This window comes from Engraulis encrasicolus, unplaced genomic scaffold (genome assembly GCF_034702125.1).
Source record: "Engraulis encrasicolus isolate BLACKSEA-1 unplaced genomic scaffold, IST_EnEncr_1.0 scaffold_25_np1212, whole genome shotgun sequence".
Taxonomy (NCBI): domain Eukaryota; kingdom Metazoa; phylum Chordata; class Actinopteri; order Clupeiformes; family Engraulidae; genus Engraulis; species Engraulis encrasicolus.
Genome location: NW_026945544.1, coordinates 349,085 through 369,084, shown reverse-complemented (window position 1 = coordinate 369,084; position 20,000 = coordinate 349,085). Strand labels below are relative to the sequence as shown.

The following is a 20,000-nucleotide window of genomic DNA, read 5'->3' as shown; positions in this document are numbered from 1 at the left end:
TGTAAGGTTTGGTGGTGGTAGGGAGGCTGGAAAGTACAGAATGCATCTTGCCATGTTAATTTAACTCTAGAAGAGTTGGAAAAAAACGCTAAAAGTGTTCATTTTGATCCTTTATGTGCTGAATTAGAATTAGCACAGGAAATTTCACTGTGGTCGTCATGGTGGGGAGGCTGGAAATTGTAAAGGTGGTGGTAGGAAGGCTGGAAAGTGCAGAATCAATCTTGCTGTGTTAATTCAACTCTTGATGGGTTGTTCCTGGGTGCTAATTTTACTCTTGATGTGCTGAATTAACACTGCAAATTCCACTGTCCACAGTGGTGGTTGGGAGATTGGAAAGGGCAATGGTGGCGGTGGTGTGTGTGTGTGTGTGTGTGTGTGTGTGTGTGTGTGTGTGTGTGTGTGTGTGTGTGTGTGTGTGTGTGTGTGTGTGTGTGTGTGTGTGTGTGTGTGTGTGTGTGTGTGTGTGTTTGCGTGTGTGTGAGAGAGAGAGAGAGAGAGAGTGCGTGTGCGCGTGCGCGCGCGCACGCGTGTGTGTATGTGTGAGTGTGTGTGTGTGCGTGTGTGCATGCGTGCATGTGTAGTGGTTGCTTTTACATATATTCCACCGTCCAGGAAGTGAGCAATCTCACCCCACTCTGAGCAATTCGGTCCTCTAATATTATTCCCCTGTCGAAGGCCAGCTACTTCACTTTTGCTTTTTCTTTTTCGTCATTTTTCCGCCTAGCTGCCTGCCTTGAAATAAAAGTATTGTGCTGGGAGGGCAGAGGCGAGTGTCCTACTGCCACTGATTCATACGTAGTGCTGCTTTTGGCCTGGTCGGACCGTCATTAAATCTGAATAGAGGCCCGGAGCGCTTGTACGATTTTCACTTTATTTCCACTCATTCTCGTTCTCTATATATATCTCTCTCTTTCTTCTTCTTCTTCTTCTTCTTCTTCTTCTTCTTCTTCTTCTTCTTCTTCGTTTTCTTTTTCTTGTCGCTCTCTCTTTCTCTCTTTGCTCTCTGTCTCTCCCTCATTCTTTCTCTCCATGCTCTCTCTCTCTCTCTCTCTCTCTCTCTCTCTCTCTCTCTCTCTCTCTCTCTCTCTCTCTCTCTCTCTCTCTCTCTGCACAATCTCTCTTTCCTTGCAACTGTATAAGTAATGTACATTCATAAGATGATGATGTTGATGATAATGATGATGATGATGATGATGACGACGATGATAATGATGATGATGATGATGTTGATGGTAATGATGATGGTAATGGTGATGATGTGATAATGGTGATGATGATGATGGTGATGACGATGGTAATAGTGATGATGAGAATGATGATGATGATGAATGACATTAAGATATGTACACTACGTTGTCCAGCTGGCTGGCTTTGAGTCAAAGACAATAACAAAGGCAATGTGGATGATTAGAAGGATGACGATGATGATGATGATGATGATGATGATAATGATGAAGACATTGGGGATACAGGGGATGATGATGAGTATTGTCTTCAACTGTGCGTGCTACCCACCCACCTGGCAGCCCTTTGTGTGTGAGCTCAGCAGTTACAGTAATATGACAAGCACACAGATGGTGAGGTTTTGGATGTCATGTTGAAAATGTTGGTGACGGTGATGACTGTGGGTTGGCACCCATCTGGCAGACAATGTTTAGGGGACACAACACGCATGTGTGTTTGACAATGATCATGAAGATGATGATTGGTACTACCTTGTGTGGTTTATACCAGGTGCATATTGTGTTGGAGATATGCATATTGGCTGACATGATGAGCATGTAAATGAAGATGCTCACTTGTCTCTTGGGTGCTTGTAGACAATGGTGTGGGAGATTGGCATAAACACAACCAGTACATGCACTGTTTGATAATGATGATGATGAGGAGGAGGAGGAGAAGGAGGAGAAGGCAGAGGAGGAGGAGGAGGATGATGCCCACTTGTGTCGTGTATGTGCGTGTGTGTGTGTGTCTGTGTGTGTGTGTGTGCGTGCAGGTCTTGTCTAACTGACAGGCATGATTTGGAAGATCAGCAGTATCAATCAAGGCTGATGATGATGATGATGATGATGATGATGATGATGATGATGAGGATCTTGGACATTCACGTCTCTTGCGTGTTGCACAGCTGACAGATTCTACATGTGTGATGTGGGAGATGCAATAACATAATGCTACACTGTAATGATGATGAGGATGATAAGGATGATGTTGATGTTGATGATGATGATGATGATGATGATGATGATGATGATGATGATGATGATGATGATGATGATGATGTTACCCACGTGGCTTGTGCGTGTGAGCACGTGCATGCAGATTGTTGTAGATGGTTTGCCTGACCAGGCTAAAGTATTGAGACTTTCAGTCGCAGTAGCCAGGCTAGGAGATTGACACCAACAAGACCCTGCACCTGATGATTTCCTCTGTTCCTTGTGTAGTATTTTTAGGTTGCAACATGATGCTGGTAGAGAAACATATCCAGTGGATGATGATGATGATGAGGATGATGAAGATGAAGTTCCTTATCTCTTGTGCATTTCTAGCTCGTGGACATGGTGTGGGATATCGCCAGCAAACTTGATAGTACTGGAAGAGTACATCCTGGAGTGGACGATGATGATGATGATAATGATGATAATGATATTCCTTATCTCTTGTGCATTTCTAGTTCATGGATGGGTTGTGGGATATCGGCAGCACAGTGATTGTAGTGGAAGAGCATATTCTGTAGATGATGATGATGATGATGATGATGATGATGATGAAGGCGAGGATGCTGATTTTGATGATGATGATGTTCCTTATCTCTTGTTGCATTTCTAGCTGGCGGACATGGTGTGGGACATCGACAGCAACATGATAGTAGTGGAAGAGTATATTCTGTAGTAGATGATGGTGATGATGATGACAATTAGGATGATGAAGATGATGATGATGACAATAACAATGACGATGATGATGATGATGATGATGATGATGAGATGCCTTTTTATAATGATGATGATGTATCTCTTGCCGCATATCTAGCTGGCGGACATGGTGTGGGACATCGGCAGCAACATGATGCTGGTGGAGGAGCATATCCTGTGGATGGCCCAGACGGAGGCCAGAGCCTGCACGCGCATAGTCCAGTGTGTGGAGCGCGTGGCTGACCTGGCCCTCAACTCACACACACCACTCATATCCAAGGTGGGGTGTGTGTATTTGTGTGTGGGTGTTGGTGTGTGTGTGTGTGTGTCTATCAGTATGTGTAATGTAATACACTGTATGGTTACGTGTAATGCGATTCACTTTAACTATTAATATATGTGTTTGTGTATGCATTATATAATATGCAGTGCAGCACAGTGAATCAATAAACATGTGTTACATGGCACACAATTGTGCATTGCACACATACAGAATGTACATAATGCAATGAATGTACATATAATATGATACATACACTGTACAGTACATACACATACTGAGGGCACGCAGACACACACAAATGCAAAGTATGTCTGCACACACACACGCACGTATGCACGCACACATGCACGCACGCACAACTATTAATCTTCCTTTTATGTGTGGAGCACATATACAATCCTTGGATCTTGTCTGTATTCACGATCTATATCTACGTTGTTTTGATGTTGTCAGATAAATTAGTCTGTCGGTTTTATTTACTCCATAAAATTATTTTTGGAAGTAAGACCTTGACTGTGCTCACTGCACTGCACAAAGGAAAAACAAACAATGTTTATTCTCAACGCGCAATTAGTCGATGGAGATGGGAAAGTAGGTTAATGCTGTCTGATGTACACGCTTACACACTCTGCCACCTCCACAATTTCTCTCATCTCCCTCCTACATTCTGTCTCCTGCTCCACCCCTTCCTCCCTCCCTCCCTCTCTCTTTGTCTCTTAGGGCTTCCGCACACCGGCTCCGACAAAGTGCTGAGCACTGCTGGGCAAAAGTTCGATTTCATTGTTTTCAATAGAACCCGATGTCCGCGGACATTCGCCGATGTCGGATAGCAATTAGAGACAAGTTTTATTTTGTCGGCGCCGCCCATTGACTATGCTATGTTCGTGTGAAATTTGATTTGGGGGTCCGAATTAGTATGTCGGAAGCAAAGTGCGCCGCAGTGCTGTCGGAACCAATGTGCGGCCGGCCTTACTCTCTATTCCATGCACGCATGCACGCCTGCACGCCTGCATGACTGCACGCACGCACACACATACACCTGTATGTAGTACTCATAACTCTACACCTGTTTAAACATTCACACCTCCACACGCTCCCCCCTTTCTCTGCACAATCTCTCTTTCCCTGTTGCTGCATATGTTTGTAGATTCATAACATGATGATGATGATGATGATGATGATGATGATGATGATGATGATGATGATGATGATGATGATGATGATGGTGGTGGTGGTGGTGGTGGTGGTGGTGATGATGATGATGATGATGATGATTATGATGATTATAATGATTATGATGCCGATGACCCCTCTGTCGATCCATCTCCAACAGGTCTCTCCCAACATAGCCCTGGAGGCCCACCTGGTCAAACGCTCCAACCTGATTGGTCTCTCCTGCATGGTGGTCCAGCGTTCTCGTCCCGGGCCCCCAGCGGCAGGCCCCGCGGGCCCTCGCACCCCTCCTCGGGACGGGACGGGGACAGAGGCGTCATCGTCGCAGCCTGACACCCTACTGAACTTCAAATGCCAGCCCATCAACACCAGCAGTTCACCTGCGGGACAGCTCAGCAGGGTAAGACAACAATGAAGATTTACTATATTCATTCCTGTGTTGCTTTGCTGATCACTGTTGTTTTGCATTTATTTTGAATCACATGATGTAATGATGTGCACGTAACTACGATAGATGTGAAATATGAATTTATATCACGATGCCCGGGAGTACTCTCCACCTGTGTCTTGCTGCCTCACAAGCTCAACCGGAAGCCCCTTTTATGAAGTTGATATTTCACTGTTGTTTTGTATCCTTTCTACTGTGTTCTTTTGGAGTTAGACAAGCACCTCTAAATGAAATGTGCTAGATGTACATTTGATTATTATAAGGCCTTTTTTACTGTAACAGTGGTCACTTTGTAATCACAGGAGAGTCCTGAAGTGGATGCATAACAATGAGAGGATGGATAGAAATGGAGACGAGAGGATGACAAGAGAATAGAGGAAACAATTAGTGATGGGCAGCCTGGATTCAGAAGCTACAATCCAGTAGCCTGGCCAAGCCTTCCGCTTTGCTTCTAGTCAGGCCAAGAGCAATGTACATATCGTTTCTGATCTCCAGAAAAATCTGGAACTCCACCTTCTTTGTCGGAAACCAGTGAACCACTAGGAAACCCAGGGAGGCGGGTTAACCATGCCGTTTGGGAAACTTTGAATTGATATGCTCTTGGTCAGAACAAATCTTGAAGATATTTGAAAGTCGATGATAATCAGGCTAACAATCCAACGTCACATACATATTCAAAATGACCTTGTTTTACCTGTCTAATTCAACCTGGTGATTGTCTAATTGGAGAGGTAAAACCATGTCATTTGGAATATGTACGTATGTGGCACTGGATTGTAGCTTCTAAATCCAGGTTGCCCATCACTGGAAATAAGCAAAGACAGCATGAGAGGAGAAGAGAGGTGTGATGGTGTGTGACCATTAGTAGGGTTGTGTGTGTGTGCTCTGATTGTGCTGAGGAGCCTGACTCTCGTTTTGGTCTATTATTTTTGTGATAGGATAGTGAGAGACAGACAGGAAGCAAGTGGGAACAGAGAGATGGGGACGGATTGGCAAATGACCCGGAATCGAACCCGGGCCGTCAGTGTAGCAGACCAGTGCCCTACCGTTAAAGCCATGGTAGGGCCAAGGAGCCTGACACTTTGGTGGAGCAGTCAGAGCTAGAGTTTGGTTGCCTGGTTAACACCAGACCTAATCACAAGTGAGATTAGGTCTGGGGAGTTGCCTATTGTAAATTCCGTAGGGGGCAGAATACTTGGCTATTATGACAATCTGCCCTGCTCTCTGATTGGGGAGAGAAAATGTAAAGGTCGGAATGCTTGGCCATTCTGACACAGGGACTCTTGGCCGTTATGAGTCATCCTAGCCAGACTGTCTTTCAGATCGAAACGATTGTGTTGAACTAAAGGCAGTATGGGAGTTCCCAGGCTAACAGTTTGGTACCCCAGACAGACCTTACTTCGAGTAACAGCAGGGCTCCCCTTCACTAAAATAGGAGATGATGACCTGAGAAAAGAAAAGAGGAGAGGAAAGAGGAGAGTGCATGAGAGGAAGAGAAGATCAAAGAAAAGATGAGAGGGGTCGGCATAGGAGAAGACAAAAAAAAAGAAAAGAGAGGAGACAAGGGACAAAAAAAGAGAACAGAGGAGAAGAAAGAAGAAATGAAGAAGAAAGGACTGAGATAAGAAAGAGGAGAGGTGAGGAGAGCAGAGGAGAGGTGAGGAGAGCAGAGGAGAGGAAGATGAATGGCAAAGAAGCCGACCAAAGAAGGGATCAAAGAGGAGAGTGCGAAGAGAAAAAGATGGAAGGCAAAGGAAAGAGGGACAGAGACGCAGAGAGCAAAGAGAGGTGGGCTGGCGAAGTCTGGGAAGATTGTGGAAAGTAGACCACAGCCTAACTGATGGATGCTGCGTCCTTGCCCATGTCACACGACATTGCCCCAGCCCCGTCGGTGTCTGGCGCGCACACACACACACACACACACACACACACACACACACACACACACACACACACACACACACACACACACACACACACACACACACACACACACACACACACACACACACACACCTGCATACTCCATACAACTCCATACATGTTTACACATTCACATCTCCGCACACACACGCTCTCCCTCTCTCTCTCTCTCTCTCTCTCTCTCTCTCTCTCTCTCTCTCTCTCTTTCTCTCTCTCTCTCTCTCTCTCTCTCTCTCTCTCTCTCTCTCTCTCTCTCTCTCTCTCTCTCTTTCTAGTTTGGTATGATGAATGTTGCAGACAGCGCATGGTGTGTGTGCAGCTGCACAGCCCATGACCATGAGGTATATGAGACATACAATAGTCTTGCCCAGGGCACTGGGGCATTGCTATTGTACAGCATGGCTATTGCCCAGCTTAAATGCCATCCACAGAACACATTTTCAATTTTTCTCTCCCTCTATTTCAGTATGTGGGCTGAGAGTGTATGCATAGCTGTGTGTGTGGTTTGTATTTGTGCATGTATGTGCGGCTGTGCTTATGTGTGTATGCACAGGTGCATGCTCACATGCGGGTGTGTTGATGTGTGCGTGCGTGCGTGCGTGCCTCGGTGCGAGTGTGCGCGAACATTAGACGGCACTTAAGGGCCGATCATCAGCTGCAATAAAATATGCAGACGGAGAGCGAGGAGTGCGATGGGAGCCGTTTCTCTGGAGCGAGGGATGATGGACTGTCAGGTTGATTGACGGACTGTAGAGGAGCGGCTGAGTGGAGGAGAGAGAGAGAGAAGGAGGGTGGGGAGAGAGAGGGGGGGAGAAGGGGGATAAATGAAGGGTGTTGGCTTTTGGATGGGATACAGGAGGGACAGAGGGGGGAGGGAGGGAGGCAGGGAGGGAGGGGGTTCACGACAGGACAAAACACTTTTATCTCATAAGTAGAGAATTTCTGAAACAGCATGAGAAAGGGTGAGGGAAACGGAGGAGAGAGAGAGAGAGGCGGAGAGAGAGAGAGAGAGAGAGAGAGAGAGAGAGAGAGAGAGAGAGAGATGGATGGATGGAGTGAGCGCAAGGGGGAAATATATGAGAAAGAGAGAAAGAAAGAAAGAAAGAAAGAAAGAAAGAAAGAAAGAAAGAAAGAAAGAAAGAAAGAAAGAAAGAAAGAAAGAAAGAAAGAAAGAAAGAGAGGATGGGCTGCTATGGGAAGCCACACACTGAAAGGCCCTTCCAATTACCACTGTTCTGGCAAGCCCTCCGCGGGCCCAGCACTGCTCCACTTGGCCTAGCATCCCCTCTCTCTCTCTCTCTCTCTCTGTCCTTCTCCCTCTCCCTTCCTCTGTCTATCTTTCTCCCTCCATCTCTGCTCTCTCTATCCCTCTCCCAGTACACCCATCTCTATGCCCCTGCTACCTCTCATTCTCTCCCTCTCATGCTCCCGTTCTCTTCCGCTCCCCCTTTCTCCCCCCTCTCCCACATTCTCCTCCTACTCTCCTCCACCCCACTCTCTCTCTCTTTTTCGCTCTCTTTCACTCTCTACTTCTTCACTTTCTCTCTCTACCTCGCTCCCCTAACCCTCCCTCTCTCTGCCCGCGATTTTTTCCACCCTAGTAATCAACCTAAATTACCATCCATTCCCATGTAAATCCTGCCTGCGTGTGGATGAATATATGGCCCTATCTATGGATGCATTTATAAGACACGCTTGGCTTGGCCGCTGAGGCCTCGAGCAAGAGTGGTAGAGCATGATCCACACACAGCCAAAGAGCCAGAGCTAGTGGAGTAGTACTGTTGATGCAATTCCACTCATAGTCATATACTGAATCTGTCTTTCTCTCTTCTCTTCTCTCTGCCCTTCCCTCTTTGTCCTTCTATTTCCCTTTCTCTTTGCCTTTGTCTTTCTCTTTGTCTTTCTTTCTTTCTTTCGTTCTCTCTTTCGTTCTTTTCTCTCTCTCTCTTTCTCACACACGCTCACGCGCGCACACACACACACACTCAAGCTCGCACACACAGATGAAATGGCTTGAGTCCTCACACACACAATGTGAAAAATGCACCAATTAAAAATGAGCCTTGCACCAACACTACTTTGTCTCTCTCAGCCCACAGCACCAGACAGTTGGTATAAGTTGGTACTGCAGTAATTCCAGAGGAAAATTTGGAACCATTTCCATCTCAGAATCCACATAGTACGTTCCCTTTGCACTCTCTATATGCAACTCTCTATATTGTCCTCTAAATGGGGCACAATGAGCCAAAAGCCCAGGTGAGCATACTGTACATTTGACCTGCCCCTTAGGGCAGGTGATTGCCCCTCATTAACACTCTGTGCTAGTGCTGCCCCCTGGTGGCTCACAGGCAGGCGAGGGGGAGTCATCGAGCCACCTGGCTGAGGGAAAAGGTCTGACACAAGCACTGAGGGGACTCTAGGAAAACATGGCTTTTCATAAAGACGAGTGGCGCATTCTTCTGTGTCACTTATATTTAGTGTTGCACCGATACCGATACCAATATCGGTGGATCGGCACTAAAATGGTGGTTTCTGTATCGGCGAGTACCAACAAATAGGGCACCGATATCATTTACAGATGCTTGTGTGTTCTGTGCTTTGAGCAGAGGCGGACATCCCAGGTTCAGACGTGCCAAGTCCTTCCACATTTTCAGTTTCCATTGTTCCAGCCAATTCACTCACTCAGCTAGGAACATTACATACTGTAATAAGTGAAGGAGCCATCCATTCACCTGCAGAGACAAGCACATATTAGGAATTTCTTCCATATGGGTGGCACATCATTGAATCATTTATGCCGCTAACCGTAACCCACAAACCGATGCACCCAGACTCTCTTGTGGGGGGGAGCCAGCAGTTCACCAGGTAGAGACCAGGGCATGTGTTCGGAACACTGTAAGGGAGCCATGGCAACTCTATTATGCTGTCAGCATGTGTAGGGAATGGAGTGGGGGGGGATTATGAACAGGCCTGCATAGGGAATGTACTGTAAGCTGGACTCTTTCAGGTGGCCCTGAGGCACTGGCTTTGCATACATATAGATCATGCATAGAGAGAGGGGGGGGGAAGAGGAAGAGGAAGAGGAGGAAGAAGAAAGATTTTGATAATTTTAACATGTTCTTTATTTACAATAAGATTTTTGTACAATCCAATCACTCCATGGCGAGAGACAGAGAGAGAGAGAGAGAGAGAGAGAGAGAGAGAGAGAGAGAGAGAGAGAGAGAGAGAGAGAGAGAGAGAGAGAGAGAGAAAGAGAGCATCAGACAGACACAGAGAGAGATTGAATGGGTTTGTGGAAGAGACAGAGAAGAAGGAGTTTTATAGCCGGCTGCTGAGTCAGAGCTTTCCCTTTTTTGATGGCCAAAAGAAGGTACTGACCTTCAAACACACTTTCTTTCTTTCTTTCTTTCTTTCTTTCTTTCTTTCTTTCTTTCTTTCTTTCTTTCTTTCTTTCTTTCTCTTTCTCTCTCTCTCTCTCTCTCTCTCTCTCTCTCTCTCTCTCTCACACACACACACACACACACACACACACACACACACACACACACACAGTTGAAAAGGTTTAAGCTGTTAAAATAACCAAGGCATTTTTTTTTGGGTTGCCATCTTCACTTGATCCTTTGTCTATCACTGCTGCACTGCAATTCAGAGGCAATAGCAGGCAGCCAAGGTCAGTCATTTATTTCTTCAGTGTTCTCTCTTCCAACCACAGACTGAATCACAAGCACCATGGCTGTGAATATAGTGGCTCCTGGCGTCTTGAAAAGCATATGGAGTCAACTGGCTGTCACATGTCATTCATTTGTGACGTGACCTGATGGCCCCTGTGATTGGTGGGCAAACTGGCATGTTAGTATTGATACAAACAGTACGCATATACACATATGCACATACACTCACACATACACAGGGATATGCTAGCATTCAAATACACACGGAGACACACACAGACCACACACGGGCACGTACACACACACACACACACACAGACACACACACACACACACACACACACACACACACACACACACACACACACACACACACACACACACACACACACACACACACACACACACACACACAGAGCGAGAAGTTCATGTGCCACGTGACCAGTACACCTCTGTGGCTGGTGACCATACAAGCGCGTTAGTGTTGGCCATACTGAATAGACCAAGCCTGCATAGTGAGGCGGTACTGTGTGACTGCACATCCAGCATATTCTCTCTGCATGGGGCTTTGAATCACCGGTGCTTTTATACCGGGAGCCGATGGCAGATTTACTGATGCAATAATTATGCACCGAAACACACCGCACAAGGTTTTATATTTACAACCACACATGCAATGCACACATGCTTACTCATGCACACACTGTACGCACAAAGGGACGTGCAAGCAGACACACATGTACACACAGACACAAACATTTGTACGCACACGTACACATGTACACACGCAAAGACACCATTCAAACGCAACCTCCTATAAGCACACATACTCAGTGACATACACCCACACAAGTGCTTGACACTAACTTTTTTGGTCACCGGCCATTATGGCTAGTGGTTTCCCTGACTCACTAGCCATTCGGCTTCCTCACTAGCCATTATTTTCTTAACCATCATGACAGTCATAATGTAGCCTGATATGATTGATATGATGTTAGACCCTATATAATATAATATAATATAACATAATATAATATAATATAATATAATATAATATAATATAATATAATATAATATAATATAATATAATATAATATAATATAATATAATATATGTAGTAATATTTTACTCGGATGAGCAGACAGGAAATTACAGAACTGATCTGATGTCTGGTGTTATTTGCTTTATTGATCAGAAACGACAAGCACAATGAACATGCTGTGTTGTGCAAGGGCACACGCGTGCAAGGTCTGGAACTATGTGAAGAAGGCCATTTGTTTCTTTGAGGTGGAAGGAATTTTCATTCGTTTGTTCATTAATGTGCAAATACATGTATCCCACACAGGTCTGATGCACGTTCGCCTGCCATGAAACATCACATCTTCTGGGATATTAATCATAAAAGTAAAATATTATTATACCAGCCAAATGGCTAGTGAGGATCAACTTGTTACACGCCAGATGCGATTTTCACCCGCATTTGGCGCCCTGGCGCCCTTTAGTTTCAAGCCCTGACACACACACACACACACACAACACATACACACACACACACACACGGACAGACACATGGACACACACACAGAAGCAGACACGCACACATGCAAACACGAACACACACATAAACCCATGAGTGAACACACACACACACACACACAGACACACACACACAGATAGAAAGGGAGCGAGCGAGTGAGCAAGCTGGGCCTGCCGGTCACCTCTTCCATATGTGGCACACACACACACACACACACACACACACACACACACACACACACACACACACACACACACACACACACCCACACACACACACACACACACACAGACACACAGACACACACACACACACACACACACACACACACACACACACACACACACACACACACACACACACACACACACACACACACACACACACACACACACACACACACACACACACACACACACACACACACACACACACACACACACACACACACACACACACACACTCACACACGCACATGTGTGCCCTGGATGGCATTTAAGCTGGGCAATAGCCATGCTGTACAATAGCAATGCCCCAGTGCCCTGGGCAAGACTATTGTATGTCTCATATACCTCATGGTCATGGGCTGTGCAGCTGCACACACACCATGCGCTGTCTGCAACATTCATCATACCAAACTAGAAAGAGAGAGAGAGAGAGAGAGAGAGAGAGAGAGAGAGAGAGAGAGAGAGAGAGAGAGAGAGAGAGAGAGGGAGGGAGAGCGTGTGTGTGCGGAGATGTGAATGTGTAAACATGTATGGAGTTGTGAGTATATGCAGGTGTGTGTGTGTGTGCATGTGTGTGTGTGTGTGTATGTATGTGTGTCAGAGAGACATATGTACACACACACACACACACACACACACACACACACACACACAGCAGTGGTCTGCCGACACGCTTGTTTAATGACATGTGTAATGGCGGCTTTCACACCCATTCTTCATGTCTCGCACATATGTGCACACACACACATGCACATGCACAAACCCACAGAGATGCAAACATGCACAAACGCAGAGGCAAATCCCCAACACTGTTTTCATTTAACTCATGCCATTGTGCACTCGACACTGAAAATTGAGTGTCATTTGAATACTACTGTCACAGACAACAAAACACACACACACACACACACACACACACACACACACTGACACACACACTGACACACACACACACCGTAATCACTGCTGGCTACGGTGCCCTTGTTCACAAGAAAACAATCTATGTGTGTGCATGCGTGTGTGTGCACGGGCGTGCGTGCGTGTGTGCGTGCGCAAGTGTGTGCGTGCATGCGTGCGTGCGCGCATGCTTGTGCGTGCGTGCATGCTTGTGCGTGCGTGCTTGTGCGCGTGTCTGTTTTCGTGTGTGGTCACATCCTCTTATTCGTCCCCCATATATAATGTGCATACATCTCCCAGGTTCGGCCCCTGTCAAGGATAAGTACACATTTCGCACACAGGGCCCGCTGTTCTGGTATTATGCATGCTCTACCCTTCAGCAGTCACCGCAGATACAAACGTAGGAAAAGTCATTACCCACACACACACACACACATGCAGACATACACACACGGACACACATAAACACTTACACACACGCACACACTGAACACGCACACATAAAAACATACAAATACATTCAAATCAAGCATGCATACACGCATGCATACACACATACTGTTCATGAAGAAAGACAAGCACAGACAAAGTCATATAGTACACACACACACACATACACACACACACACACACACACACACACACACACACACACACACACACACACACACACACAGACACACACACACACACACACACACACACACACACACACACACACACACACACACACACACACACACACACACACACACACACACACAGTCAATACACTCAACATACTTATACAGCAGCAGTGGTGGCAGCGTAATGGAAGTAATGGTGTCGGTAGTGGTGGCAGCCGTAGTGGTGGACTCATCCTCGAGAGTTTGCTCTGTCCTTGGCAGCACACACACACACACACACACACACACACACACACACACACACACACACACACACACACACACACACACACACACACACACACACACACACACACACACACACACACACACACACACGCGCGCGCGCGCGCACACACACACAGCGGTTGCAGCATGATGGCGTTAACAGTGGTAGTGGTGTCGGTGGTGCTGGAGGTTGGTGGGAGGTGGCGTCATCCTGTCGTGCCCGTTTTGCCCTTGGCAGCCCGTCACTCTCCCCGTCCCCGCTGCCATGCTGAATTCAATCAGAGGCCGAGGGCGCCGGAAACAGCGCATGCTTGCTCACTCGCTCGCTCACCGCGCCACCGAGCACGTGCCACGCGCAAAGGCGTACCTCTGATCAGGTGTAGGACAATTCCCTGACCCAGGAACAGGCACTGCAGGGTGGGGATGGAAGGGGCGCGGGGGGGGGGGTGTGAGGGGGTGGTAGTGCGGAGGAGTGTGGGCGGTGGGGCGGATGGTGGGTGGCCGGGTGCTGGTGGTGGTGCGAGTCACCTCCAAAACTGCACCGTCATTGATATTCGGCAATACTTGTCACTCAGGAGCCTAGCTGACCAGAGAACTGCTTCAGCTCTCTTGCTCGCTTGTATTTTTTTTATTTATTTATTTATTCATTTACTTTTTTGGATAGCGTTCCTTCATGCTCCATATGTTGTTTGGATTCCCTCAAGGGTATCAGAAAGTGACATATAGTCTCTGGTGTGTATGTAGCTTTTTTGACTTCTAAAATCTGTTTTTGGATGTTTATACACATATGCTCCCATATTCCATGCATGCACACACCCATGCACCCACGCACGCACGCACTGCACTGAGAGAGAGAGAGAGAGAGAGAGAGAGAGAGAGAGAGAGAGAGAGAGAGAGAGAGAGAGAGAGAGAGAGAGACACACGCACACACACACACACACACACACACACACACACACACACACACACACACACACACACACACACACACACACACACACACACACACACACACACACACACACACACACACACACACACACACACACACACACACACACTCAGCATGTTGAGTCCCTGGTGGTGGAGCTGCTGGGGTGCGTTTGTATGGTGCAAGACAAGTCTTAGTAAGTTAACTTGCTTTAAAATGAAGTCATTATTTACTCTGCAGCACATTTAAAGTGCATTAAATGCATCATAAATTTTGTAGCAGAAAAATCTTCTCTTAAAGTGCGTCCCGTGAGGCTCTTGTATAGTAGCTCTTAAATCAATGCTTCCACCAGAGAATGCTAATGCCTACTCATTCAGCATGAATAGCAAGTGGACGGAGTTTTCCTGTGTGTGTGTGTGTGTGTCTGTGTGTGTGTGTGTGTGTGTGTGTGTGTGTGTGTGTGTGTGTGTGTGTGTGTGTGTGTGTGTGTGTGTGTGTGTGTGTGTGTGTGTGTGTGTGTCTGTGCGCGCGCATGCGCATGCGCATGCGCATGCGCATAGCACACTTGAGAGAGAGAGAGAGAGAGAGAGAGAGAGAGAGAGAGAGAGAGAGAGAGAGAGAGAGAGAGAGAGAGAGAGAGAGAGAGAGAGAGAGAGAGAAATTAAAATAAAACAGTGAAAGGATAAAAAAAAAAATTAAACATCAGGGGCCAAAATTAGACCAGTAGTTTTATAATCTTAAGATGAGTGAGCATACTTATTAGTACTGCAAGCAAGACATTGTGGTAAGTAGGTAGACTAGTTGTTTATGCAGAATGCAATATTTTCATCATTATTTAATCAACTGTTTCATCTAAAATGTAAAATAATTTTTTTTTGTACATAAAATTGAATTACTATTGCTGTTATTAGTCTTGTGGTCACCGTTTTGTTGATGCAACTCCTATGTCCTATTAATGTATCTCCAAGTGTGAGAATATTTTGCCAAGAAGACCATGTTCTCTTGTGATGTTATTTTTGTGTTCCTCATCCCTCCGACCTTATGGCAATGGCTTTTCTGCAAACATAACTTCCTAAAACATTCGTCACTGGAAAAGATCCATCTCTTCACCACCTCTCCTCCGCGTTTCACAGCACAAAAGAGCAAAAAGAAAGAAAGAAAGGCAGAAAGAAAGGCAGAAAGAAAGGCAGAAAGAAAGAAAGAAAGAAAGAAAGAAAGAAAGAAAGAAAGAAAGAACAAAAGAATGAAAGAAATCCTCTTACTGTAATTCTCGCCACGGCATCCATTGGTAAAAGCTGTTCATTAGCGCGGTGACCTGAGCGGAGGCATGGGCCTGCCATCCTTGCTTATCTGCCAGTCAGCTCATTCAGACGCGCCTCAAGGTTAATTACATGTGGCTCCCAGACATTACCACCAGGCTTGACCTTCGTGGATTTGTTCATATATAGATTGGAATCTTTATAGTATGTTATATTGCATCTGGTAATGTGTTGTGTGTGTGTATGTGTGTGTAATCGGGTCTTTCTCCATCTCTATTACCCGATCTCTTTCTTTCTGGCTTGGGTTGTCTATTTCTCTCTCTCTCTCTCTCTCTCTCTCTCTCTCTCTCTCTCTCTCTCTCTCTCTCTCTCTCTCTCTCTTTCTCTATTTCTCTGTGTGTATGCATGTGTGTGTGTTTCTTCCTGAACAGACATGTGTGTCTACATACAGTGCACACCTATGTGCGCCATGATAATGTGTTTGTTTGTGAGTGTATGTGCATGAGAGAAATACAGACACCAATAAAGAACAAACAACAAACATAAGCTGAAAAACGGGGAAAAAATACTACAAATGCTTAGATAGAGCGAGAACTGCATTCATGTTTCATGTTCAGGCACCTGTGTTTTATTCCATGCACGCACGCACGCACGCACACACACACGCACGCACGCACGCACGCACGCACGCACGCACGCACACACACACGCACGCACGCACGTATGCAAGCACTCTCTAGTCTCTAGTGGTGACGTACAGCACCTTCTTGTCTCTGGTTTACTGTTCTTCTGCAGTAGCTGTCTGAAGCAGACAGGCCCCTAGAATGCTAAGCACACTGCAGAGACAGAAAGAGAGAGAGAGAGAGAGAGAGAGAGAGAGAGAGAGAGAGAGAGAGAGAGAGAGAGAGAGAGAGAGAGAGAGAGAGAGAGAGAGAGAGAGAGAAATGGCGAAGGACAAAGTGAGAGATTGGGAGAAGGAGAAGGAGACGGAGACGGAGAGGGAAAGGGGGACAGATAAAGAAAGATGAATAGCAGTATTGGGAAGAATAGAGAATGGGAGAGAAGAGGAGACAGATAGAGAAAAGAATGAAAAGCAGAAAGACAAAAGAGAGAGAAAGACACGTTGACTCTGCCCTTGGGAAGTTTTGTCCATTTGAATGGTGACCACTCTGCTTTGTTGTTGTCCATGAGCAGGCTAATGTAAGGAATAATGTGTGGTGTGAGACTAGGTTTTTGTGGGGGTACAACAGAGACGGTATATTCCTTTCATTGGGGGTTTGTCAGGGTTCATAAATACACACTTGACCCCTAGGCTATCTCCCATCCAGCGTACTGCCCTGACCTAATATAGGCCGTAGAGTCCTCAGGCATTGTGGTCACTCATACAGTATGGGCAGCCAGTAGGCCTACAGTAGGTACTGTTTGGCCCATATAGTTTGTCTTTATGTAGATCTATCTATCTATCTATCTATCTATCTATCTATCTATCTATCTATCTATCTATCTATCTATCTATCTATCTATCTATCTATCTATCTATCTATATATCTATCTATCTATCTATCTATCTATCTATCTATCTATCTATCTATCTATCTATCTATCTATCTATCTATCTATCTATCTATCTATCTATCTATCTATCTATCTATGTGTACAGTCCAATGCTCCACTGAGCACAGCCACAAACAGCGCCCTGCTACCTGGAAAATCAATAGGGTGGGCAGCGTGGGTGGTGTGTGTGTGTGTGTGTGTGTGTGTGTGTGTGTGTGTGTGTGTGTGTGTGTGTGTGTGTGTGTGTGTGTGTGTGTGTTTGTGTGTGTATGTGTGTGTGTGTGTAGGTGGGGGGTTGTGACTGACAGGTGCTGATGATTTGATTCCTGTCGCCTGTGTTGTCCGCTAACGGTTGCTGTTGATGCCTCGGGCGAAAACCAGACAGACGTGCAGGCAAAGCTAGTGGATATGCTGTAAAAAAAAAAATGGTGACAAGGTGTCTCAGACACCTGGAGATGTGTTGTCAGGCAGATTTGTGGTTACTTACCCTGACATGCGATGTCATAATACGGCTGATTTCACCTGTGGAAAATGGTGATATAGAAGTCAAAAGCATCTCATGGAATTCGATATGCACCGATGGTGTACTGTATTGTTGATTGACAATAAAAGCACCGTAAAGTCTCTAGATTTACAGTATAATGTGTATACTGGATCACATGAAAATGATCATTTAAAATATCATTTTTACCAGCAATACATATTGGTTTTAACGTGTTACAGTTTTTCTCGATTGGTTTGGCTCATTTCTTGAAACTGAGATGACATTCCTATAACCATTGGGTCATTTGGCCAAACATTCTTACACTTCTGCACAACAGTTCAGATAACTAGCAAAATGTCATATACCTCCCAAAACACCTCATTCTTGCATCAGCACTAAACCGTCTCACATAATAAATAGTCAGTACCATCAAAATGGCATAGATCCTTCTCAATTGCTTTGGCTCATTTGCATTCATTTAGTCCTTCTGTCAAAATAAACTGGATGGCTCAGCATAACTACATGGATCCTCATCACTCGCTCATATCACCCCAAAAACAGTTTACCCATGTGTCAAAACTAAATTTCTTCCCCACATATATCATCAGTACCCCCAAAATAAATTGTCCCTTTGCCATTGTGTAAGCACTGCCAGTCAAAATGGTTAGGTGTTTTATCTACGTTCAGCTAACAGATTTCGACTATGTATAAAAATGAAAAAGTGAGTGAAACCATTGAAGTTTGACAACACAGATAATTTACCAAGGACTTTTATCAGTAACTTTCTTTACTGTAAATTCATATACAGAAAGCAATGCCCATATATCACAGGTTTCTCATGGGTTTGGCTCATTTCTCAAAACAAAGATAACATTCACAAAATAACATGGACAAATGCCAAAGCAACTAGCAATTGTTCAAAACAGAATGTCATTTGAAAAAATGTCATGAAATTAGCCAAATAACAGAGGAAACTGTAGTATACACGGTTGTAAAAATATTTTCTACTAACTAGTAAAGTTACAATACCATCTGACCTGTTGAACATTTACTATGTAATGAAATTCTTAAAATATGATGTCCTTGACTGTTTTGGGAATTGCGTAGACCACTTTGCATATGATGACTTACACAATGAAATAATGCTGATGTGTTTTGGAGAGGGCAACCATTAGACTGAGAATTGTCTAATTCGTTTAGATAAGCAAGGTCAATTTATTTGGAAAATGTGCTAAATCTATGCTGAATGTGTCAACTGAAGGGTATTTGTACATATCCATCTGCAGAGATGTACTAAACATTTGAGACATGTACAAAGCATTTGATATCTGATGAAAGCAATGAAAAATGCCATTCTGTTTTGGGAAATTGCATGTTGGTTTGGGGATTTGTCCGTGTTGTTTTGAGAATGTCATCTCAGTTTCGAGAAATTAGGCAAACCAATCGAGAAAAACTGTAAACAAAAGGGTACAAAACATGTCACTGTGTATCATTTCTATTTCTCCTGTTATTTGGCTTTTTCCTTCTCTTTCTCTTTCTCTTTCTCTTTCTCTTTTCCTTTGCCTTTCCCTATGTGCCCATCTCTCTCGCTCTCTCTCTCTCTCTCTCTCTCTCTCTCTCTCTCTCTCTCTCTCTCTCTCTCTCTCTCTCTCTCTCTCTCTCTCTGTATCATTGCACTTTTGTGTCAGCAGTAACCCCATCAGTTCCTCTACTCCTCTTGTTCTTTACCCTCTCTCATTCACTCACTCTTTTCTTTTCTTTCCCAGCCCTCTTTTTCTCTTCTCATGTGCCCTACAGATAAAAAA

The 20,000-nt window shown here is 45.1% G+C and overlaps 1 protein-coding gene across 1 annotated transcript in view; it reads left to right on the top strand.

Moving 5' to 3' along the window:
* LOC134442889 (adhesion G protein-coupled receptor A3-like) overlaps window positions 1-20,000 on the top strand; it is a 313,923-nt gene that overhangs the window by 135,535 nt on the left and 158,388 nt on the right. The window contains exons 11-12 of the mRNA XM_063192854.1: window positions 3,034-3,195; window positions 4,532-4,771. Coding sequence (XP_063048924.1) covers window positions 3,034-3,195; window positions 4,532-4,771 — 402 coding nt within the window. The remainder of the gene's footprint in view (window positions 1-3,033; window positions 3,196-4,531; window positions 4,772-20,000) is intronic.